At 47.3% G+C, this 25,594-nt stretch overlaps 1 protein-coding gene across 1 annotated transcript in view; it reads right to left on the reverse strand.

Annotated features, from left to right (window-relative positions):
• DYRK4 (dual specificity tyrosine phosphorylation regulated kinase 4) overlaps positions 1-15,331 on the reverse strand; it is a 30,589-nt gene extending 15,258 nt beyond the window's left edge. The window contains exons 1-6 of the mRNA XM_075553142.1: positions 15,272-15,331; positions 10,637-10,775; positions 8,155-8,318; positions 4,988-5,124; positions 4,532-4,672; positions 2,107-2,245 (exon numbers count right to left, since the gene is read on the reverse strand). Coding sequence (XP_075409257.1) covers positions 2,107-2,245; positions 4,532-4,672; positions 4,988-5,124; positions 8,155-8,318; positions 10,637-10,775; positions 15,272-15,331 — 780 coding nt within the window. The remainder of the gene's footprint in view (positions 1-2,106; positions 2,246-4,531; positions 4,673-4,987; positions 5,125-8,154; positions 8,319-10,636; positions 10,776-15,271) is intronic.
• Between the last annotated feature and the right edge of the window lie 10,263 nt (positions 15,332-25,594).

The raw sequence follows: 25,594 nt of genomic DNA on the forward strand, positions 1-25,594 counted from the left end.
ACATATTTTTGCCTCTTTTCCTATGCAGATTACAATTCCTACAAAAATGGGGCATATATCTTCCTTGGCACCTGGTTCTATGAAGCATTAGAAATACCACTGAATAAAAAATTTTAACATGCCCCTATTGACCTATTGCATGAGAGTATAGAGCAAAAACTGTGGCATCATCATTTGATTGGAGAGTTTGTGTCCTACAGTGACATTGGGGAAATCTGAGCGCACACAGCTGATAGAATCCGGGTAGCCGGGTGTTGCAGGAGAGCCCCACATGAGAAGGCAGAGCTCCACGTTCACAGCTCAAGCGTCTGCGTGGTGCCGCAGCTGGAACACTAAAATTCGAATTGTGTTTTCGAGTCTCAATATCAGCTGGCTTGATGGTGTGATCACTGACTGAGACCCCAACAGTCAAGAGATGACATAACAAGCCTGGGCTGAAGCCTCCGTGACCACAAACCAGGAAAGTCCCAGTTGATTATGAAATGCCTTTTGCAAAGAATACTGGAGGTAGCTGAAGGAGGGTGGTCAGTGAAAGTCTTAAAAAGGTGGTTTTCTTTTCTTTTTAAAAAAATCATTTTATTAGGGGTTCTAACAGCTCATATCACAATCCATCCATCCATTCATCCATTGTATCAAGCACATTTGTACATATGTTGCCATCATCATTTTCAAAACATTTTCTTTCTACTTGAGCCCTTGGTTTCAGCTCATTTTACACCTCCCCCGCCCTCCCTCTCTCATGAGTCCTTGATAATCTATAAATTATTACTATTTCCATGTCTTACACCGACCACTGTCTCCCTTCACCCACTTTTCTGTTGTCCGTCCCCCCTGGGAGGGGGTTATATGTAGATCATTGTGATCGGGTCTCCTTTTTTCCTCCCACCTTCCCCTTACCCTCCTGGTATTGGCTAGTCTCAGTATTTGTCCTGAGGGCGTGGGGGGCGAGGTTTCAAAGAGGAAGAATTTCTGGTGTGTGTCTAATTCTGCCTGGAGAGGCTCTTCAACTAGCTGTCGCTGGGCTGTCACTGCCACCGAGAGCGTGGAAGCATCAGGCCATCGCAGCTCATCACGACCAACCGCTAAGTCCATCACTGTGACTGCGTGACTCTTGAGTCCCTACCAAACAATATTAGGCTGTGTGACTTCCCATGCAGACCTCTTTAGATGGGCAAACACAGTCCAGTCGATTTGACCGCTGTTTCTCAAGGCTGCCCAGTGTCTTGGGAATGTGCTTGCTGCGTGAGAATCAGCACAGGGATCCAGGCTGCTGAGGTCTTTTGAGCTGACATTCGGGATTAGGAATTTGGAAGTGGAGCTTGGATCACCACACAGGCCCAAGAGAAAGCCCCCTTCTTGATGATCTTTGTTGTAAAAATATCCCAAATGCATTCCGTGAATGTTTCTGAAACTTTTCACCAAAACAATTGGGAGGTTGGGTAGAAGAGAGTGGATAAAATTTCAGAATTATTACTATCTCTTAGCGTCAGAACCTCCCTGTATTTTCTGACACGCATTTGCAATCATTAACATGCTTAATACGCGTGTATTTATTGCCCGCCTCACCATGACTAGGTATTATGTTTTAAAAACAATGAAAACAAAAATGTGCTCAAAACTCACTGGCATCGAGCCGATTCTAGCTCACAGTGACCCTACCGGACAGATCAGAACCCTTCCTGTGGGATTCTGAGACTGTACATCTTTATGGGCGTAGACAAGCTCATCTTCCTCCTTCCAAGTGGCTTCTAACTGCTGACCGTGTGGTTAGCATGCCATAGGAGGGCACCTAGACTCCTAGGTATTATGCTAGGCCCAGGAAAATATACTAGTGAGAGAATGATTGTGCCTGGCCTTGCGAGGAGCTCACATTGCGGTGGCAGTTATCTGCCTCTTCTACCCCAAGGCACGCCTCCCCCCACCCCCCGTGTGTGCCCTGTCTTCACAGCACCTTTACAAAGCAGCTGAAGATGATTCATGTTTCTCCTATCCTGAAAATCCTGCCCATGAGAGGTGCCCAAGTACCCCTGCAATGGGGCTGCAATGGGGTTAGCAGTTCCTGCGGGTGGGGACTCATCCTTGTGGCAGTGCCAAGGTCAGGCTCACCGGCTTGAGGTCACAGTGAATGATTTTCTCCACATACAGCATTTGTAAGCACTTCAAAACAGCGAGGGTGAAGCGCCGGACTATCGACAGACTGAAGCCTTGGAAACTGTTATTCTTCATCAGCTCGTACAAGTTGATTCTGACAGACAGAGAGAGGTGCATCAGTATTAAAAAAAAAAGTATAATGCTGGATGTGAACCTACAAATAACCCCATACCATCCTGGTTCCTTCTAGTACAGTGGTTCTCAACCGGCCTAGTGCCACGACCCTTTCAGACAGTTCCTCATGTTGTGGCGACCCCCCAGCCATAAAATTATTTTTGCTGCTTACTTCATCATTGTAATTTTGCTACTGTTATGAATCAGGGGACCCCTGTGAAAGGCTTGTTTGACTCCCAAAGGGGTCACGGACCACAGGGTGAGAACCGCTGCTCTAGTAGTCGTCCCGCCTGAGACCAGGAGGCAGGGCTATCGTGTCCAATGAACTCAACATTCCCTCTAATTCAGGGTGGATTCCAGGTGTCCTCTCATTTCTTATGTGATATCCTCTCATTTCTTACGTGATGTCCTCTCATTTCTTACGTGGACAGACCATGTGATTACTTTCTCAGGGATGTGGATGCTAAGAGGTTGGACCAAACTTCTAAACACTCTGTTCATAGTACGTCAGACTCTCCGGAGGAATCCAAGAAACCTACAACATACTAAAGCAAGCAGTCATTCACGCCTATACCTAAAAGGCGGGCAGGTGGGAGGGTTTGTTGGGTCAGCTCTGGGTAATGGCAGCCGTATGCACAACAGAACACAATGTTTCTCAGTCTCGCAGCGTCCTCGCCATTGTCGGCATGGCTGAGTCTGTGCCCGTGGCTGTGAGGCCGATCTCTGTCCCTGTGGGTCTCCGCACTCGCTTGGCTGGCGCTCTACTTACCAAACAGGAAGAGTTGCCTGAAAGAGCTCATGGCTCACAGCAGCTGGAGACTGGGCAGAAGGGGGCTTAGGGACAATAGAGAACTCTGGCCCTGTCTGAAGCAAACTTGACTGCCCGGTCCCAACGAATGGTCACCTTGCGGGAATCGAGGTTCGCTCTTGCCATAGAGAGCTAGGGACTGTGCTTTATTACATGAAATCCACTAATTCACAAATATTGGGAAGTCACACATAGCGTTTTGTAATGCTGCGTGAGCCGAGCAGAAGCAGGCCCTTGGGCTGCCAGCGTGCTGCCTCTGTGAGAACTGTCTGATGAGGGGAGGAAGAGCAGCAACCACGCAGAAGCAACTTTGCATCGACCTCCTCCTGGTCTCTCCTGATGTTCCATTTCTGAGCTTTCTCTCTGTCTGTGGTACCTAAAAGGCCATTCATGCTTTCAGGGTACCATGGAGATGTGAGGAACTTGGCTCTGGCCCCATTCAGAGCAGCTATGTGACCCTAGGTACTGCCCACCCCCTCTGGGTTATTGGATTCTCCCTCCATGCAATTGAGGGAGAACATCCCACTTGAAGACCTACACCTGCTCCTCTTGACCTCGCAGAGCTCTTTTCAGCACAACAGTCTCCTAATTGTACTCCATGGGCAATGGCCAAGAATGGCGGCCTGTGCTGTCTGCTCTGCTATCGAGCAGGCAGCCCCCCTGTGTGCCGTCTTTTATGATCGTCAGAGATGCTGAGAAGAGGCTACTTTCTGTTTCAAAGTTAGCCAGCTCCTAGATCTCACCGTTCACAGTGAAGTCACGGGAGCACGGAGTGACCAGCCCAGTGAATCCATTCATACTGGGCTTCTGAGAACTAGCCCCTGGTCTTTCTCTTTGGCGGAATGCATACTGGGTTTCGGGCTTTATTTAAGTCACATTGGACTGTCTCCGAGGGAAACACAATCAAATTAGCATACTTTCCCAGTCCCTTTCTGTTTTCATATCCTGCCAGCTGATGTCAATCTATTTAAGTCAGATTCTGATCTCGTACCAAATTATCTGCCCTGGTTCTCGTCTGCCTAAAATCAAAGCCTTGCGTGTGCTCGGCAGCCAGCTGCCTGCACTCTTGGGTGCCGACCTCTGCACCCTGGGGTCGAGAAGCCAGTGAATGCGGGGTAGGGGAGCAAATGCAAGTCCTTTTCAACATAGTTTAGATCTCCCTTCTATGGTTGTGTCACCCAATGTAGTGCCTAGCGCCTGTGCAGTAGATCACAGAAATGCTGGCAGGTGATAGGCATGGTTGAGGATGAGGAGAAGTGGGAGAAGCAGGCAGCTTTGAGACCCTGACCTCATGCTCTTGGGCCTCCTAGGGAACTACGTGGCTGTTGAGTTCACCCTCGTCCTTAAATGTTCACATTCAGAAAAATCTAGAGTTCTGGTTTCAAACTTTCTCCTCTGTCACTTGGGCCCCCCCCCCTTTCAAATGCAATTTTTTTTTTCAAAAAGGAAGCCGCTAACCCCAGAAGTTCAAAGGTGATACAGAGGTGATTGCGAAAGTAGAAGAAGTCCTTCATGTGCACCACGTTGTAGGTGTTGTCCTTGTCCTTCCTTCTGAGAGCTTCCAGGATCTTCAGCTCCATCAGGGCCTGGTGGTGAAATCTGAGGTGATCCGAGACGGCAGGGAGTGAGGAACAGGGAGAGAAAACACAGGTGTCGTGTCATGCTACATCAGTAAGCCTACCTCCTAAAATCCTCCCCCTGACCCCAACAAGCCTGCCTGGGGGTTACAGAGCACACTAGAAACTCTGTGCCCTTGCCTCTTTTTTTCCCATCTTGGAGTCATACAGATAGAGAAACAGGAAAAGGAAGGAGGTCAGAGAAAAAGGCAGAGAGAGGGAGTTGGCATTTTGAAGGGGAAAGAATCTCATCTAGCCCCTCCTCCTCTACGGCCAATGCCACCTGCCAAAGCCTTACCTCTTCTTGTTCCTAATGATTTTCAAGGCCACCAGCTCATTGTTTTTGTGATCCAAGCACTTGGCCACCTGTCCAAAGGACCCTTTCCCAATCATCTCCAGAACTTCGTAACGGTAGGCAATGTGGTCACGCAGGACCTACAGAAGCCAAGTCAAAGATGAGGAGCAGAGCTGTGGTGGGTACCAAGTTGCCACTTGGGGACATCCGGTTACGCCCCAGCTTCTGGCTGACTCCTGGTTGAAACTTTCTGCATTTGTGCTACCTCCACCCTCATCTCAACACTATCATTATGATTCAATTGGTACCCCGATGCCAGCCTCCTCTCTCCCATCTCAGATCGTGTACGTGGTACCAGGGAAAGTTCCATAGACTCTACCCCATCTTAAACAAGGCAAAGAACCGTGGATGGTCTTTGGGAAAGTCAGGTTCACATCCCCAGCCTGCCACCTGCTCTAGTTTCCTGCAGGCATTGGAACTTGCAAAGTGGAGGAGTGGAACAAGATGGCCCTTCTACTTTGGCCATTCCATCATTCATGAATAGAATTGGTTAACAACTGTAGTTCTGGGGAAGTTGCACTTTCCGACCATGGATGGGTCCTCATCCATCATAGAAAGCTCTCTCCTTTCTAGGCAGAGTTAGTTCACCCGTTGAATTATTCAGATTTAATCCCACTCTGGTTTGGCAGTATAGATTTTGACCTTCCTCATCTAAGAAGAAAATTATTGTCCAAGAGAAGAAACACCAAATCGCTCCTTGTGCTGGAGAAACAAGGAAGCGGCGGTTTAGACAAAACCACCAGACGTGTTAGATGAAAAGACTTACTGGGTGGTCTCAGGGAAGCTGGTTACTCATCTGTCAATGAGGGATGTGGATGAGCTCAGCCCTACGGTCTCTGAATCCTAGAGTTACACTCGCAAATTGGGGAGCGGTAAAGGACAAGCGTTGGTGCGCACGCGCTGAGGATGTGCTTGTGGCTGTACGGTAGGGGTCTGTGAGCATAGGAGGAATCGTGCGTGAATACGCACGGGTGCAGCTTTACTGATCTACAGGTTCCTCTCCGAGTACAGGTCTGTCAGGAGAGTGCAGCAGGAAAGGACGCAGGGCAGGCGCACTGTGCTTCCCCGGCGTCTGTACAGACCCTCTCAGTACTTGCTTACTCACATGCCAGCTCAGCAGTGAGGGTGCTCCACGGAGTGTAGGGGCCCTGTCTCGTTCATTTTTGATTGTTGTGGCTAGATGGCATCAAGTCCGTGCCAACTCATGGCAACCCTATGCAGAGCAAAAGATAACAGTGCCCTGCCCCGTGCCAGCCTCACAGTGGTTGTGTTTGAGCCCGTTCTTGTGTCAGTCTGTCTCGCTGAAGCTCTTCCTATTTGCTTGTTGCTAGCCTTCTACTTTACCAAGCATGATGGTCCTTCGCCAGGGACTGGTCTCTCCTGATAACATGGCCAAAGTCCATGCGACAAAGTCTCATCGTCCTCGACAACAAGGAATATTCTGACGGTACTTCTTCTAAAGACAGATTTGTTTATTCTTCCGAGAGTCTGTGGGATTCTCAATATTCTTTGCCGACAGAGAGCACACATTTTTCTCCAGCACCCACAAAAACACACTTTACGATGTTTGAGCCTGGGAGATTGAGTCCCAGGGAATTAACTTAAACATCATGTTGGCATCTTAGGGAATTTTCCAGAGCATTGAGGCCCAGATGGGGTGGGGTAGTGAGGATGCCTGACTGAACTGAAGGAAAAATTTATGTTGAGGATTCTTAACCAAGGACCTATTACAACCCACCCATCCCCACCCCCCGCCATGGAATTGTTTGCATGTTCAGGGTGCCTTTTCTGAAGCAAGGACTTTTTATCAGATTCCCCAAAGGATCCTTGATATAAAAATGGGGGAGAACCAAGTCTCTTGATGGGGACTGTGTAAACACACACACACACAATTGAAAGCCTGCATCTCAAGGTGTTGTCTGGAGACCAACAGCATTTCCATCAATGAGGAACTTGTTAAAAATGCAGTATCTCAGCCTTCACCCAGACGTGCTGGATCAGAACTCGTATGTGAGCAAGAGATTCATGTGGACAGTGAAGCTTGAGGAACACAGCCCCGACTGTTAAGACAATCTTCCTCCTCCAAGAGGCCATGACATAGCTATGCTACCTCCTGAGAAATAAATGCAATTGTAAGGAAGAAGCTCGGAGGAAAAGGCAGAGTCAGAAGGAGCGGGCAGGCAATACCAAGGAGCAAGAATCAGACAGCCCCTCCTTTGTGTCCTATGTCATCTGCCAAGCCCTACCTCTTCTTGTTCCCAAGTATTGTCAAGGCCACCAGAAACTGCTGGGGACGAAACATTACATAGTCTGGAGATCTTCAAGCTAGTGCTGGAGAAAAAGGGATTCGTAAACCAGTCCCTAGAGAAGGACGTCATGCTTGGTAGCGCGTGGGGGAAAGGCAGGCCATCAAGGAGATGGAGTTAGTCCAATAATGGCCTCAAGCAGCAACCGTTGTGAGGCTGGTGCAGGACCGGGTCGCGTTTAGTTCTGCTGTTCATACAAAGGGTTCTGATGAGCCAGGACGGACTCGGAATCACCAAACAACATATAAGGAGCATCATTGCCCAAATTTCTCTTTCTGGCTGGGCGGAGGCACGATCCTGGGAAACCCTGAGGTACAGTCAGAGGGCAAGAGGATGAACCTTTGGGGTCAGTCTGGAAAGCTGAAACTAGTCAAGAGACTAGTGAGAGAACAAGGTTTATATGTGGGAAGGTAACTGTCGGAAACAGAGAGGATTCCATACATGGATTTGCTGGGAGGAGCCACAAAAGGAGTGGGAGGGAGGCTGCATCTGAGTCCACAGTCCGAGGCTGGCGGAAGGCGAGCCGGTGAGAGTCCGTCCAGCCTGCCAGCGCTCTCAGGGAGAAACCGCGGTCTAGCCGCAGATTCGTGCACACCTTAAGCGCATGCTTTCCCACTTTGAAACACTGTGCGCCTCACGAGTCAGGATGGACTCAATGGCAGCGCGTTATTGAGAGGACTTTTAGTCCCGAGACCTCAGCACCACATGCTATAAAATGCTCCTCACTTGTTTTTCCTTTCGAGATGATCTGTGGTCCCCAAGTCCCAAGCCCTTGCTGGCCACCCTGAGCCGCTTCCCCATCACCTTCATGTAGGAGCCGTGTTCGTCATCAAAACACGTCTTGCTGAATTTCTCTGGCGGCAACTTGAGCTTCTCGGCGTCGAGGCCAAGGAACCACAGCTCGCTGTAGCCCAGGATTTCACTTTGCTCATACGGAGACAGCTGGCTCTTAAAAAACTTGAGGGCCTCTGCGAAAAACATGGCAGTTGTCAGCGGGGATTTTCCCAGTGCAAACGGTGACCCCTCTAGCTTGTGACACAGTCTGGCCCCTCTTCAACTAGACGGTTCACTAAGGACCAGGCCTGGTGGTCTCATGGGAAAAACAAATTAGCAGGATAATTATTTACATCTTGTATGTCATTTCATGAAGTAGGAAGAATACACAAAGGAATGATACGATTTTGCGCCCCCCCAACCCCAAATAATTAGGGTTCCAGCAGCAGGGGTCAAGAATTCAAGAGTAAACTAAGTATCAACAATAGGACATAGGGAAGACGTCAGCTACTGAGGAGCGGTTCTCAGCCTTCCTCACGCCGTAGCTCTTTCACACTGTTCCTCATGTCATGGTGACCCCCCAACCATAAAATTATTTCCGATGCTACTTCATCGCTGTCATTTTGCTACTGTTATGAATCAGGCAACCCCTGTAAAAGGGTCGTCCCACCCCCAAAGGGGTCGCGACCCACAGGTTGAGAACCGCTGTCCTAAAGTCAGTGCATTCTATGGCTCTGGAAACAGACAGGGCATGCTAATGTCATCAGGGAATGGCCGGTCACATCATCGTGACTTCAAAGGTCCAGGACGTATCGCCATTCAGGTATGCAGCTGAGGCAGGAAGCATCTCAGCCGCTAAAGAAGGCATGTTTGTTAGTTCTCTACTCTGGTCCTGGGGTGAGAGCGCCACACTGTCAGCGAGAGAACGAATGATACCCTTGTTATGGAGTGAAGTGTGTCCTCACCCCCCGCAGTTCTGTTGCAGTGACCCTGTTAGGAAAGAAGGGGCTCTCTTATTATGTCATACTGAAACAAGGGCCAGTCTGAAACCTGATCCCTCCGAGTGATGTCTTATTAAAGGACAGTAGCCACAGATCCATGGGGGAAGATGCCATGCGATGCCGGAGGTAGATGCACCTACACGCAGCAAAGGAGTGCCAACGGTTGCCAAGAGTGATGGAAACTAGGGGAGGGGGGCACAGAAAGAAGTGGGATGGCCCAGTCCCTGATTTGGCCTTTGGGCTCCAGAACCATGAGAAAATACACAATCCTGTTCTCGAAAGCTGCTTACTTACCTTGTGATATCTTTTGTTACGGATGTACTAGGTAACAACGACAACACCGTGTGGAGAGCTCAGAGGAAAGAACCGGGATTGAGGGAGGGCTGTTCCACGTAAATAGAGAAACTATTAAAGAGGTGAATACGAAATGTTCTTTGCCCTGAGTACAGACCCGGGGCCCACAGGGAACGTGGTTGTTATTGTTAGTATCCTGGAGTCAATTCCAAACCATATTGGGCTGATGACAGGGGAGAACTTCCCCCACACAGCTTTAATCCTCAGGAGGCGGCGGCTGAGCCATTCTCCCACAGCGCCTCTTCCAACTGCCAAGCTTCCAGGGAGCGGCGAAGTGCTTAACCACTGGGTCACGGGGGCTCCTGAGATTCACAGCCCATTGGTAGCCAACCGGATACCCCTTACTGAAGGGTTGTGGGGAGGAGATGAACCAGTCAGGGTGCAGGTAGTTCTTAAATGCTTCCTCCCCATCCCCCCACTCTCATGATCCCAATTCTAAAAATCTGGCTAGACCAGAGGATGTACATTGGTACAGATAGCAACTGGAAACACAGGGAATCCAGGACAGATGACTCTTCCAGGACCAGTGGTGAGAGTGGTGATGCTTGGAGGGTGGAGGGAATGTGGGGTAGAAAAGGGGGGACTGATTACAAGAATCTACGTATAACCTCCTCCCTGGGGGAGGGACAGCAGAGAAGAAGGCAGGGGGAGACATTGGACAGTGTAACATATGACAAAATAATAATAACATATGAATGATGAAGGGTTCGTGAGGTAGCGGGGAGTGAGGAGGGAGGTGGAAAATGAGTAGCACACATTAAGGGCTCAAGTAGAAGGCAAGTGTTTTGAGAATGATGATGGCAACAAATGTACATATGTTCTTGACACAATGGATGCATGGATTGTGATAAGAATTGTACGAGCCCCAATAAAATAATTTTTTTAAAAAAAGAAAGAAAGGTAGCAAGGAGGCAGATGGCAGCTCTGCACAAGACAGAACTTACTCCAAATTGAAACAACCACTTCATGGAATTTCTCAGGGGAGAGACAGCCAAAGTGAAAGCAGTGGTAGGAGTCCTCTGAGCACCGTACAAGGTTGACAATAGAGGCTCCTCTTTGGAAATCCAATAGACTATGAGCCTGTGAACGCCAACCATCCATACCCACGCCCCCAAAGCCAACAACCACTGCCCGCCCACCCCTCACCCTCACCATACCTGCTGCTGTCAGAGGCACTTTGTGCTTCCGGGGTGGTTTCTCCACTGGCTTGGGTTCTTGCAGTTTAACGTCGGAGTGGAAATGTTTGTCTGAAGCCTTGGGCTCAGAGGCTGATAGCTGACTGTAGCTCTGGTTCTCCTGGCAGGGGAAAGAGATCGACAGGGAAGGACCAGCTAGGATACTTCTTTGGGTTATAAACTATTTTTCTGACCGCAAACACCCACATCCAGACAGACCCTTTATTCTGTGTTCCCTTTCTATAGAGAAACAGTAATTCTAAAACAATGGATTTGATTAGTCTTTCGCCCAAAGGCAATTCAGAAGATTGCTCCGTTCCCTGGGAGGCCCACATCAATGACAGAACTGAGTTGGTAACCCAGAGACATCTCACTTCAGGCAGAGATGGGAATGGTTTCTTCCTTCAGCTCGAGCGAGCCAGTTCTCACCTAGATAAAGTGACTTGTCCAAGGACATACAAACTTGAATTGATGTGTACCCCAGGGTAAGTCCAAAAGTATGGCTGCAGAATCATAAAGGAGACCAGGTGTTCTGGTCACATAAAGATTATAGCTCCTGGTGACCTTTGAGTCTGGAACTGAACTCACCCCTGGGTAGAATAAGCAACCGTTTAAGATCAGAAGGGTGGCGTTTCCCAGTGAGAAAGTCCTGAGGATTAGGCAAGAATGGAATGGAAACAGGAAACAGAAAGTAGGATATCAAGGTGTATTGAGGGGATTGCAATGGATGAGCTGAAACACACGTGCATGAATTGCTGAATGTAAAAGCTATTGATCTGCACTGCAAAGCTTTACCCAATTCAAAATAAAAAGTTAAAGGGGAAGAAAATATTGCCCCAAACTCATAGGAACCTTATTAAATGAAAATACCAAAATAAAATGAAGAGGGAAGGAGTGAGTGGAACACATCCTAGCCCACCAGGCTCCAAGGATGATATTCCATCTCAGAGCAGCCAATGCACAGAGAGGACCATGGCGCCAGCCCCACCATGAGACACAATGTCCCTCACTAACCAATAGTGCTACGAGGGACAAAACTGGAGACAGAGTGTGGGAACTGTGCCCAATCTGACCCTGCCACACCGGAGCTAAACACTAAGGACATGTAACAAAACAGCAAGGGGAGCAGAGCAATGAAATCCCCAAGGATTACCAAAAATACTTTGGGCCCAGGGTGTGGAACCCCATCAGACTCGACCAGAAAACACACCTAAAAGTCAACAAACAGATCTGGAACTATTTATAGGCTTTTCTTTTCTTTTGTCATAGTTTGTTGTTGTTTGGGTTTTTTGTTTTGTTTTGCGTTGTCTTGTTTTTGTGCTTATTGTTGCCCCTGAATGTCTATCTAGATAAGATAGGTGGGAACAGACAATCTGGAAAACAAGGGGATCAATGGTTCCAGGGGAACATGGGGGAAGGGGAGGCAGGGGAAAGAAAAGGGGTGTCAACAAACCTAGGCACAAGGGAACAATAACTGATCTAAAATTGATGGCGAGGAGGGTGTAGGAAGCCTGGCGAGGCTTGATCAAAAGCAATGTAGCCAAGAGGAATTACTGAAACCAGAATGAAGGCCGAACATGTTAGTGGGACAAGAGGAAAATAAAAGGAAATAGAGGAAAGAACTAAGAAGCTAAGTACATTTATAGAGGTCTAAATACAGGCATGTAAATATATAACAGTAGGGGAATAGATCTATGTACATATATTTGTATGTTAAGTATTAAGGCAGCAGATGGACATTGGGTCTCTACTCAAGTACTCCCTCAATGCAAGAACACTTTGTTCTATTAAACTGGCATTCCATGATGCTCATCTTCCCTGACACAATCGATGAAGCAAATGTGGTGAAGAAAGCTGATGGTGCCCAACTATCAAAAGATCTAGCATCTGGGGTCTTAAAGGCTTGAAGATAAACAAGTGGCCATCTAGCTAAGAAGCAACAAAGCCCACATGGAAGAAGTACACCAGCCTGTGTGATCATGGTGTTGATAGGATCAGGTATCCGGCATCAAAGACCCAGGACAAAAAATCATATCTATGTGAATGAGGGGGAGGGTGGAGTGGAGACCCAAAGCCCATCTGTAGACAACTGGACATCCCCTCACAGAAGCGTCATAAGGAAGAGATGAGCCAGTCAAGATGCAGTAGAGCACTAATGAAACATACTACGTTCCTCTAGTTCTTTAATGCTTCTTCCCCACGCCCCCACTATCACGACCCCCAATTCTACCTTACAAATCAGACTAGACCAGTGCATGTACATTGCTATAGATAAGAGCTGGAAACACAGGGAATCCAGGACAGATAACCCCCTCAGGACCAATAATGAGAGTAGTGATACCAGGAGGGGGAGGGGAAGGTGGTGGGAGAATGAGGGAGCTGTTCACAGAAAAGTGGGTGTAGAGAGACAGTAATCGGTGTCACACATGGAAAAATTAGTAATTTATAGATTATCAGGGGTTCATGTGGGAGAGAGGGATGGAGAGGGGGGGGATGAGCTGATAACAAGGGCTCAAGTAGAAAAAAATGTTTGGGAAATGTTGGCAACATATGTACAAAAGTGCTTGACACAATGGATGGATGTGTGGATTGTGATAAGAGCTGTACGAGCCCCCAATAAAATGACTACCATAGATACTCGAATATAAGCCAACCCAAGTATAATACCCAAGTATTAGGTAGCAGAGGTACCTAATTATTACCTGGGAAACCAGAAAAACTGATTGACTCGAGTATAAGCCTAGGGTGGAAAATGCAGAAGCTATTGGTGAGTTTTAATAATCAAAACAAATGAAAATAAAATTACTAAAAATGGAGACATCAGTGGGGTAATGTATTTAAGTATTTATTTTAAATAAAAAACAAATAAAAGGACAAGTCATTTAACATTAGTAAGCCAGCACAGTAAGTGGAAAATAGGTTCAACAAAAACAATAAGGTATCAACAATGATACCTTAAGAGTACTATTCCCTGAGCTCAATCAGCAACCAAGCTAAAATGTAAGAGTTAAAATCCTTCAAAACTGGGTTCCTCATCATCATCCGTATCCCAATGCAGAGCGTCAGCTGGTGTGAGGTCATCATAGATGCTGTCCTCACTGAGATCGCCGTCATCACCATCACTGCTGTCATTTTCATACAAAGCGCAGTCTTCACTGCCGTCTATAGCATTACTAATACTACATTTCTGGAAGGCACGGCACACCATGTCTTCTGGAATGTCTTCCCATGCATCTCGAACCCACTTTACTATTAACTCTATGTCAGGCTTCATGAGATTTCCTCCTTTTGTTAGTCAGGCTTGACCAGATGACATCCATTCAAGCCACATCCTTCGCACGCGGTCTTTAAAAGGCTTATTCAAAGATACGCGTCATAGGCCAGCTGTGATTGGTTAGATGTGAGTAAGCAAACATTCAAAGCCCTGCAGTGTCAGCGGGGCTTTGAATGAACAGTGAAGAAACGGCAATCACCCACGAGATAACAGCAGTGAGGGCTGGGGTACCACTGACCCGTGTATAAGCCAAACCCCAGTTTTTCAGCACAAAAAATGCTTATACACGAATGTGTGTGTGTGTGTGTGAAGTTACTGTTTCTCAATCTATCCTCCATCTAAGATTGTACACCTCTGAATCTGGTATTTCCATTTTTCTAACCCTTCCCCCAAAGAGTTCTGCATGCTTTGAGCTACACCACATCCAAAACGGCAGTTCCACGTCTTCAAGGGACTAGACTTGTGTGTCTTTTCAATGTTCTTTGAGTGTGGGGAACAAAAATGAAGCCAGACGGGGTGAGATCAGAGCAACAGGGTAGATGGGGTGAGGTATCCCAGTTAAGTTTTCATGGGCCAGCCCTTGCTACCCTCAAAAAATGAGCAGGTGCCCTGTTGCGACGGAAAGCGTGTCCTTGATGCAAGTCTCCTGGCCTCCTCATCGATACGGCTTTCTGTTTCCTCACACTTCTTCCTCGTAAGCCCCCAGGATCATCGCGCGTCTCGGAGAGAGTCTATCCAGACTACGCCTTGGGAATTCTAAGAGCCAGTTTCCATAGCAGACCTCTTTCTCTTGAACTGCATTGGCCCAGCATATTCCCCGCATATGCTTCTGGTTTGCCACAACTTTTTTTTTTGAGACACTGTACTGAGAACCATGTCTAAAAACATTTTGGTTGGAATAAGCCTGTGCATGTCTGAAGTGGAAGCGGAGAGCAGGACCCCTTTACTTACCCCGGTCCAACACCCCGTGTTGGCCCTTTCCCATGTACTATCTCATGTGGTCCTCTTACCAAAAAAAAGCCAGGGCACAGGGTCTCACTCACTGCCATCGAGTCAATGCTGACTCAGACAGGATTGCAGGCATGTCCACCATTTATGCATCAGATACCTCATTCTTCCTTTTCTTAGTGAGTCCTTCCGCCAACCCGGCAGCGAGTCCACTTAGTCGATAAGGAAATCGAGGTTAAGAAAAGCCAACATCCGATTTGCTAAAGTTAGCACTCGTGCAGAGTGAGCATAGCACTAGCATCCCCGCTTCCGCTGAGGCCGTGCTTTCCCCACCATCCCGAGCTGCCTCTGTAAACGTGGCCTTGGGCGGGAGCCGGTCACGGGGCGGAGCTCACCTGGTACAGCAGGGACGACTTCAGCAGGCCTCTGTTGCTGAGGCGTGGGAAGTTGACCATGGTCTTCTTCTCCTTGGTTTCCACAAAGGGGAGTGAAGTGACGTCGGTGTTTGTGTTCTACAGAAGGAGAAAGGGGAGAAAGCGGAGGGGCCTCGGGGAAAGCTGGTATCTCCGGGGAGGGGGTGGGGTCATGTCTTCTAGCCCCTTTCCACAGCAAAGACAAGCCTGACTCAGATCCAACCGTGAGCCTATTCTAAACAGCTTTGGGAGATCAATGCAGATTCCGGGCAGCAGAGTGGTCAGGCAGATGGGTTCTGGACTGGACTTCCTGCTCTATCACTTGCTAACTGTGGACAGTGGACATGTCACCTACCCTTTCTCTATAAGCATCAAGTGGTTCGGCTCTGCCATGGAGCCCCAATGGGGCCACCTCTTAAGGCTTTTAGAGGCAATCCACATTAGGTCATATTTACAATACTTTAGCATCCTAACTCATTCACGGAAGGCCCTCCTGTCGCATACGAACCTTCCCTGCTGCAACTTGCTTTTCCTCTAAGCTGCATTATTGACCTGAAACTGCTCATCAAAGTCCCTGCCCTTTGCCTTTAGCATCTGATTTTTCATCTCTTATGTATTAATTGTGGGGTGAGGCAGAGCTGTAGTGTGACTATCAATTGCTAGCGGCATGATGGTGCCGATGGAGTATGCTATGCTAAGTTGATTAGAATTGCCTGTTAAAAGCTGCCCCCCTGTGCTCCCCCTTCCCCCCACACCTACACACACCCCAATTCTCTCCTGGGGGTGGGGGGGAGAGCACTAAGTATCACTTCCTACCTTATGCAAATATTGGGTCATTCTGAAGTTCTTGACCTTAGAAGGTAGCTTCTGGGCTTGAACCAAAGGTTTACTCTCAACCTGGATCAAGTGCAAGATAATTGAAATAAAGCTTGGCATGGCTTTCTTTACCCCAAGTCACAGAGGTATTTATGTTGTTCCAGTCTAATAAAAATACCCACGAAGTCAGTTCTTATGACTCCCAAGCAAGGAATAGCTCAGAGAACTCAAAAGCATTGAATGAATGAACACCCAAACCAACTTTCCAGCAGGGTTGGTTCTTCATTGACTTATTCTATGACTTGAACACTCTTTCTACGCTTCATTTTTTCTTCACACAAAATCTTATAATTTTATAATCCCTGGAATGGTAGAGAAGTAGCGCTTCTATTGCTGGGGAGAAGGAAATCTCTAAGAAACTTGCCCAAAAATTCTCTTCACTCTTAGAAGGAAGCCACATGATGAGGAGGATGACCATGCCTACAGTTTCCTTTTTGGTTTTGTTGGTTTTTTGGGGTTTTTTTGTGGCTGTACGTTTTCAATGCCCACTAGCCAACTTGATGTGAGGTTGTTATTCAGAATGAAATTTGATTGGAAGGATTTCCTCAGGTAGTGATATTAGCAATACAATAGCCAGCCACATCACATGTTGGCTATTCATATTAGTTTGGCTCACACTCTATGGCTTCCCGTACCCCAAGAACACCTCCCATTCTGGAGGACAAGATTGACTCAGCATGAGTCAGAATCAACTGGTTGGCATTGAACAACAGTGGCAATAGCCATCACCAATACCAACAAACTGGCCTAGAGCAGGAGCTGGGGAAATCTGGGCAATATAAATATAAAAGAGTCCAGTAACAAGGACAGCTCAGATTAAATGCCAAACCAAAGGCAGGAAAAACAAGGGTCATCACTTGTGAGTCATTGTGAATGCTGTGAGCCCAGAGGGAGTGTGGGTCTGGGCTTTAGTTGGGAGAAAGAGCAAAGCATGCTGGGTATGTGAACAAAAACATCCAGGCATCCTCCAGGTGTCTCTGTTGCTTGTGCTAGTTGAACTGAAGCAGAGAATTGCGGGCTCTGGGAAGCACTTAATGCTAAGCAACGGAACTCTATCCTAGGAACAAGAGTAAACGGCAGACAGCTTATAAGGCAGGGAATCATATGTGCAAAACAGTGCTTCAGAAAGGCCCCTTTACAACAATGTGGTCCAAAATAGTGCTTATAATTGTAGGAACTAAAAAAGAAAAAAAAAAGTATGTACTCAAGAGCCAATGCCTTGGTTTAAAGCCAAGCTCCACTATCCATTCAGAGTTGGATCGTGCTTGACTAGCCTCCCCTCACTTGTCACATGTGAGAATAGCGTTTAAAACAACCTCATAGGGTTTTTGTAACTATTAAATGCGTTAACACATGTCAAGCATCTAAATAATGCCTGCGGATGCTAGGGGGAAAGTGGTCCCTCTGATTTCCTTCACTTCCCACAGTGCCTTCTCCTCATTTGTCAGATGGGGCGAACGATCCAGGACGCCATGAACTTAGCATTGAGGGAGCTCCTAACTCGGCTAGAGGAGCTGTGGGTGTGTGATCTGCAACTAAGAATTAAGCAGAAGAACACTGCTAGGGTGTCGTGATTCTGATACTGCTATGCTGGGATCTAGCAGTTAAATAAATGGATGGTGGATTGGAGCCAGATTTCTCCCCACGGGGGTGGGATGTTCACATCAGTAAGGGGAGGAGTCTAGAATGGTTCATGTGATAATTGATGAGAGTTGGTGATGTCAGTTAGGATTCATGTTTAGCTTACTTTAGATACAGATGGCTACATACAGAAATGTGCATGTGTGTGTGTACATGTGTGTGTGATACAAAACACCAAGCCAAACTCGCTGCCATCGAGTCAGTGCTGACGGGTAGTGACCCCTTGGGATTTCCAAGGAGCTGCTGGTAGTCTGCAAGTGCCGACCGTGCAGATGGCAGCTCAACGTGTACTTTGTATCATAGGTTGGTATAAACAACATCTTTGTTCATCTGCTGGCTGAGAAGGCCTAAAAGAAACTACACCTCGCCAACACCCAGGTGTTAGTTTTTGAGGCCATCCTCCAATAGAGGGGCTCCTGGGGCAGGAAATAGATGAGTCTAGAACATTTGTAGTAACTCAAAGGAGAGACTAAATCAAAATAAAACCACAGAGGGAACGGGAGCAAACAGGAAGAGCCCCAAAAGGCAACACTGGAAGGGTTTAGGCAACAAAAGGAGTACAATACTCTTGAGTTTTGTTTATTTTATTTGCTCTCCCATCATTCTAAATCCAAGTATAAAGTATTCTTCGGTGCATACCAATATAAATAAATGATGGAATAAATTAATACATGGGGGAGAAGAGACTAATAAAATATGTAAATACCCCAGCCTCAAGGAGCACAGGTGATTCAGGGCTTAAGCACTCGGCTGCTAGCAGAAAGGTGGGCAGTTCCAGCCAACCAGCAGCTCCTCGGGGGAAAGATACACCAGCCGGCTTCCATTAAGGTTTCCAGCCTGGGAAACCCTATGGGGCAGATCTACTATGTCGGATAAGGTCAAAATGAGTCGGAAGCACTTGATGAACCTAGAGAGACAAAAACTAGAGTAACGGTTCCCGGGGGCGCTGGTGGGGGAGGCGGGCAGGGGAGATACGGGAGAGCTGGTATCAAGGAGCTCAAAAGAAAAAAAATGGATTTTGGTAGCAACTGTGCAATACTGCTTGTTGTGATTGAACAATGGGATGGGATAATGTCTGGAGAAGCTCCTAAGGAAATGGTTTTGAGGAGGGAAAGTCATTAGGAGCAAAGGAATTTCAAAGATCCACTTAAAGCATGTTGTAAATCCGTGCCTTGAGCTCTAATGGCCTTCTGGGGTTTAGGAAGGTGGGATGGATGATAGGATTCGAACTGTAATCTCTTATAAACAAAAACCCGATTGAAAATTTAAAAAAGAATAACTTGCTGGCACACAATAGCAACTCTTTCCTCCTATGGGAGGGTACCTAATTCCCCACACCTCACACGTGGACTGACTGTGAAGGCTCTCACGGTGGAGAGTCTGCACCAAAGTTCCTTCTAGACGATAAAGGGCACCATCCACACTCACAGATCCTGTTGACAGTGTGTGCTCTTGGGAGAGTGAAGAAATGGAACTTTATCTGTGGGGTCTTCATCTGAAAACCCATAGCTGCCGTGGTCTAATCATGAGAAAACGTTACATCAGTCCAAGAGAGGAGCATGCTGAACACACCTGGCCAGTCTGCCTCCAGGTCATAAACAAGAGAGGCGGTCTGGGAGACTGTCACAGCCCAGAGGAACTTCAGGAGGCATGGCCCCAGAATGTAATGTGGGAGGGCTGCAAAAGATCCTGCCATGGTAAAAGAAACTTCAGTAAAAACTAAGGAAATATGAATAAAGTATATAGTTGCTAGCTAATAATCTAAACACAAGCAAAAAAAAATCAAACCCACTGCCATCTAGTCGTTGCTGATTCACCTAATAGGACAGACTAGAACTATCCCTTTGGGTTTCTGAGACTGCAAACCTTAGGAATAGATAGCGCATCTTTCGTGTCCAGGGTGGCTGGTGGGTTCGAACAGATGGCTTTGAGGTTAGCAGCCCAGTGGACCAGCCACTACACCAGCAGGGCTCCTTTTGTACATGTTTCGATACGGATTCATTGACTCAGACCCTAGGTGGAGTAAATGATAACACGCCTGCCTTCCAGCAAAAAAAGGTTGCTGGCTCCAGTCCACCCAGAGGTGCCTCACCTGATGCTCTAATTCTGAAAAAAATCAGCCATTGAAAATTCTTAGGGAGCAGAGTTCTACTCCGACACACATGAGCATCATCACGAGTCAGAACTGATGTAACAGCAACTGATTTCTATACCAATAAAGGGGAAACTATGTGCCAGGTATGGGTAGGGGGTATGTGGAAATTAGCATCTGTTGAAAATTCTTGTAAATCTAAATCAACTTCAAAAACAAAGTCTATTAAGGAAACAAACAAAAATCCCTTTGGAAGGGAGCAACGTGAGAGGGCTATCTTTGATGGAGTTCTTTTTACATGTCCCAAGGAATAGGTCAGGCCAAACCTTCCGGGTCAATAAGAGCTTGTATCTTAGCATTATCATAAAATGGAAGGAGTCTTTGTGGGGTCATCTGCTCCACTGATGAAACCCCGACGCAGGCCTGATGAGCATCTCAGAGATATGTGCATGGAATGAGAGCCGAGTAAGCTGCGACCTCAAAGTCCTGTCTGCCTCTAAGACTCATTCATTCATGTGCCCCTGAAGGTGTGTCTTAAACACCACCTTGGTCTTAGTAAACCAAGGTCAAGAGCCCCTGCTCTGGGACAGTCCTTCCCAATCCTTGTCACATCAAGGCACGTGTAGAAAACTGTAATATCTGTACAGCGACCAAGGCAAACTAGAGGGGGCAGCTCACACCAGATGCTATCGGCTCAGGACTCCAGCTGCCTCAGGCTTCTCCAGGCCAGCCCACACGCTGGTGAAGTCTACGTCCTGCACAGCCACCTCCCATCCTCGGAGGAGTTCCTGGGTTTGCTGAAGGCTTGTTGCCTCAAGAGACACAAGACACACCCCATGACAACACTGCATTCTGCCACAGCATCCCCAGGGGGCAGGAAGAAGAGAGTGTCATCGCCTAGCCTCATAATGGCAAACTGGAATGTTCCCTTTAAGCTAGATTGCTTGTTTGTCTCAGGAGTTCCACCAGTAGGCCTCGCCTCCCTAGAGGGGTTCCAGAAATCTGGTCCTTAGCCACCTGTCAGGCCTGGAACAAACACAACTCACTCCCCACACCTCAATTTTCAGCCAACTGCCAGCCAGGGCTATCAGGCGGGAAACAGTAGCAGCAGGGAAGGGATGCCCTTCTGAGACCAATCAGCCCCAGGAGAGCAACAGGGCAGCTTTGGCCGAGAGACAGCTCAGAAGAAGGAAAGGGGTAGAAAAAGAAACAATTGGAAATGATCAACACAGGCAGGAAGTGGTAAGAGTGCTGTTGCCTGGTGTAGATGGCAGCCAATGTCACAAAGCAAACTGTGTGTACGTTGTCGAGGGGAAAGAGAATGTGCTCTCTGAACTTTCACTCGTCTCGCAAGAAGTGAGAGAGAAAAGAGAGAGAGCAAGCTGCATTCAGGACATTGTCCTGAGTTCCCTTCGCTAACCTGTGAGACAACAAAGAGGACTCTGATAGGCTTGTGTTCTACGTTCTAATGTATGATCTTCGGTGGAAAGCAGTTTCATTTTTCTTTTGCATTGGTCTATACCGAGTCTATAGTGATTCCTTTACTGCCTAAGGAGCCTTGGTGGTATAGTGTTCGAAACCACCAGCCACTCCTTGGGAGAGAGAGGAGGCTTTCTAATCCTGCAGAGTGACAGTCTTGGAAACCCACAGGGGCCATTCTACCCTGACTCAATGGCGCTGTTTCTTTTTGGTTTTACTACCTAGGTCCTGGGCACTAGACAGTGGTTGGGAATGCCCTTTGGCGCATCCAGAGAGAAAACACACTAACCAGGCCTCTAAACAGCCTAGACAAAAACAGTGCTATCATTGGGTGTGGCAACTTGTGCACACTGTGTGACAGACTAGAACCCCCACAAAGGGTTTTCTTGGCTATAATCTTTACAGAACCTAACCACCAGCTCTTTCTCCCATGGAGTGGCCTGATGGGCTCAGCCAGCCAGTCAAGAGTTTAACTGCTGTGCCCCCAGGCTCTCCTACTCAGCTGTGAAGACCTAGATTTCCCAGTCATCTAGTGAGAACACACTGCTTGAAGGACCCAGAAGACAGCAGCACTATCTTTTAAAGCTGGAAAGGGTCTGTATGTTAAAGCATATTACACAGCCACAGTAATCAATGGAACGTGGCACCGGTAGACACGTAGACCCATGGGATAGAAAGAGAGCCCAACCATGCAGTGGAGACCCAATGCCCATCTGTAGTCAATTGGACATCCTCTCACAGAGGGGTCACGGAGAAGAGATGAGCCAGTCAGGGTGCACTATTGCACCACCGAAACACACAACTTTCCTCTAGTTCTTTGGTGCTTCCTTCCTTCATGACCTCAATTCTACCTTACAAATCGGATTATTCCAGAGCCTGCACACTGCTACAGATAAGAGTCCACAGCACAGGGAATTCAGGACAGATAAACCCCTCAGGGTCAACAAGGAGAGTAGAGATACCAGGAGGATTATGGGGGGTTGAGGGGAGAAAGGGAGAATCAATCACAAGGATCAATCTATAACCCCCTCCCAGGGGGATGAATAATGGAAAAGTAGGTGAGGGACGATGGAGGACGATGTTAGATATGAAAATAATCATCTATAACTTATCAAGGGCTTGTGAGGGAGGGCGAGCAGGGGAGGGAAGGGGAAGAAATGGGGAGCAGCTATCAGGGGCTCAAGTGGGAAGGAATGCTTTGAAAATGAGGACGGCAGTATGTGTGCTAGACACAGTGGATGAATGTGTGGACTGTGATAAGAGATGTAAGAGCCCCAATAAAAGTAAGGGAAAGGAAAGAATGAACGAAAGAGAGCCCAACACTAACATAACAAAAACACAGTGAAGGACAAAATAAACAAATGGGGACTCGTAAACATAAAAAATATTTGTTCATCAAGACACTTTATCAAAGCTCCCAATAAAATGTTTTTTAATTAAAAAAAAAAAGAAGAAGAAACTATCAAAAACTGAAAAGACAAACTACTGACTGGGAACCATATACCCAAGAAGAGTCTACTAACCAAGATGTAGCGAGATGGCCTCCAAAACTTAGTGCAAAATGAAATGTACAGATCCTGGGAAGACCCAGTCCTCCCTGCCCTGAGTACACATCTGACAGAAGTCCGAGCCATGACAGGGACAGACATAGGCACACACGTTTTCATTGCGGCCAGTGGTTCGCGACAGCGAGGAGATGGAAACAACTAACTGCCCCTCAGTGGAAGAATAGATCGAGAAACATGGTTTAGACAGACACATAGAGGAATGCTAGACACCCCTGAAAAAACAACAAAGAAACCACAAAGCCCCTCATGGCCTGGACGGACTTGGAGACCGTTATGCTGAGTGAAATTAGTCGATCACAAGAGGACACATACTGTAAGAGACCAAGCACTGTTCACAGTACCCAAGGGGTAAAAACAACTTAACTGTCCATGCAAAGATGAATGGAGAAACAAGCTTTGTACATACAGACCATGGAATATGGCTCAGCTAGCAGAGGAAATGACGTCTCAATGCATCCTTTACGGTGGATGGAATTTGAAGACATCATGCTGAATGAAATAACTCCGTCGAGGAAGGACATCTATTGTACAGCCTCGATTATATAGAAAGAAAAGGCAAATATAGGGAGACTAAAGTTTATTCCTGATTGCCAGTGGGGAGAATGGAAGGGAGAAGTTCCTGGTGAGGGAAAAGATGCATTGATTAAGGGTACAGCTGCACAGCCAATTACAGCAATTGTTGCCAATAACTTGAACACTTTAACCAATCAAACTGACAACGTTGTGTGATATACATCACTTACAACAGCCAAAACCAAGAGTAGCTTCTGAGGCTACTTAGGGTACAATGGCGTGAGATTTGATTCCTTGATTTAGATATTTAGGCCCAGGGTTTCACAGAATATCCCATGTGAATTGGCTTAATATTGTAGTGTGTGTGTCTAGCCTACCTCCTAGTCCACTGAATAGTGCGTGGTCTTAGAAAGGTGTAAGTAGTCATCCAGCACACAGTGATTGGTCTCTACTTGCCTAGAGAAACCGAGGAACAAGAGGCAGGAATATAGGAGGGGTGTGAAATGGGTGCCTAATTGCCTCCGTCAGCGATTGCCATGGGGTCATGGACAGCGCCCCACTGCCACCACTGAACATTTCTACCAAAGGTTCTTTGGAAGGATTCTAATCAAAGGGGGGTGGAATGCGAAGCTGAATTTAAAATTCTCATGACCTTCAGACTTTCTGGAGCCCGTGAGGTTGCATAAACTACTGCCCTGAGGTCATCTTTGAAACTAAAGCCAAAACTATCTCCTGAAGTCCTCTCAAAACCAAGCAATCGCGTAGTTGAACCAGTACAGAATGTCTGCCTCGAGCAGCCTGCTTTTTAAAGGCTCTGTGCATATGGCAGGTGGAAGGGCAGACACAGAGGAAGACCCTCAACAAGGTGCACTGACGCCGTGGCTGCAACCACAGGCTTGGACGTAACAACGCCTGGGAGGACAGTGCAGGACGGGGGACGTGTCCTTCTGGTGCCCACAGGGTCTCCGGGAGTCTCAACTGACTTGCCAGCACCAAACACCCACCTCATCGTGACAAGACCAACTCAAAAGATGAGGTAGGCACCTTTGGGGGCACTGAGTGTATGTGCCTGGGGGAGGAACAATTCAATAGTAAGGCGAAACTAGTGGCGAAACTCAGAGAATGTCATCGGCGTCACCGGATCACACACGTAGGTGTAAAAAAATGCTCACATTGCTGTAGGTTTTGCTGGGCATATTCTCAACAACCACAAAATTGTTAGAAACTGAACGCAAATCGGGAACTGCCTGACCACCCTTCAAACAGTGTGATCAATCACAATGAATGACTAGTCGTCATGAGAAGATAAACAACAATGACAACAACAGGAAGGATTCTGTTTCCATCCACGCCCAGAGAAGAGGGAGTTACTAGACTTTAAAAGAGAGCATCCAGGGACTCGGTATGGTGACAACAGGAACGAGGCCAAGAGAAGGGACGTGAGCTCAGCAGGTGGATCAGGCCATTACGATGTGCCCACATGAACCCCCAACTTTCTGGCGCTGTTGAGACTGGATGAATCCCTAATATGATTGCCCTGAGATACCCACATGAAACATACAACTTTCCTCTAGTTCTTAAATGCTTCCCCCCCCCCACTATCATGATCCCAATTCTACCTTACAAATCTGGCTAGGCCAGAGGATGTACACTGGTACAGATAGGAACCGCAAACACATGGAATCCAGGACAGATGATCCTTTCAGGACCAGTGGTGAGAGTGGCGATACTGGGAGGGTAGAGGGAAGGTGGGGTAGAAAGGGGGAACCGATGATAAGGATCTACATATAACCTCCTCCATGGGGGATGAACAACAGAAAGAGGGTGAAGGGAGACATCAGACAGTGTAAGATATGACAAATGATAATAATTTATAAATCGTCAAGGGTTCATGAGGGAGGGGATAGGAGGGTGGGAGAGGGTAAAATGAGGAGCTGATACCAAGAGCTCAAGTAGAAAGCAAATGTTTGGGGAATGATGAGGGCAACAAATGTACAAATGTGCTTGATATACAATGGATGAATGTATGGATTGTGATAAGAGTTGTATGAGCCCCCAATAAAATGATTTAAAGAAAACAAAGCAACAGTGTAGCTTGCTTAGTAAAAAAAAAAAGGGGGGGGGGAATCTACCTTG

This window comes from Tenrec ecaudatus, chromosome 6 (assembly GCF_050624435.1).
Source record: "Tenrec ecaudatus isolate mTenEca1 chromosome 6, mTenEca1.hap1, whole genome shotgun sequence".
NCBI lineage: Eukaryota > Metazoa > Chordata > Mammalia > Afrosoricida > Tenrecidae > Tenrec > Tenrec ecaudatus.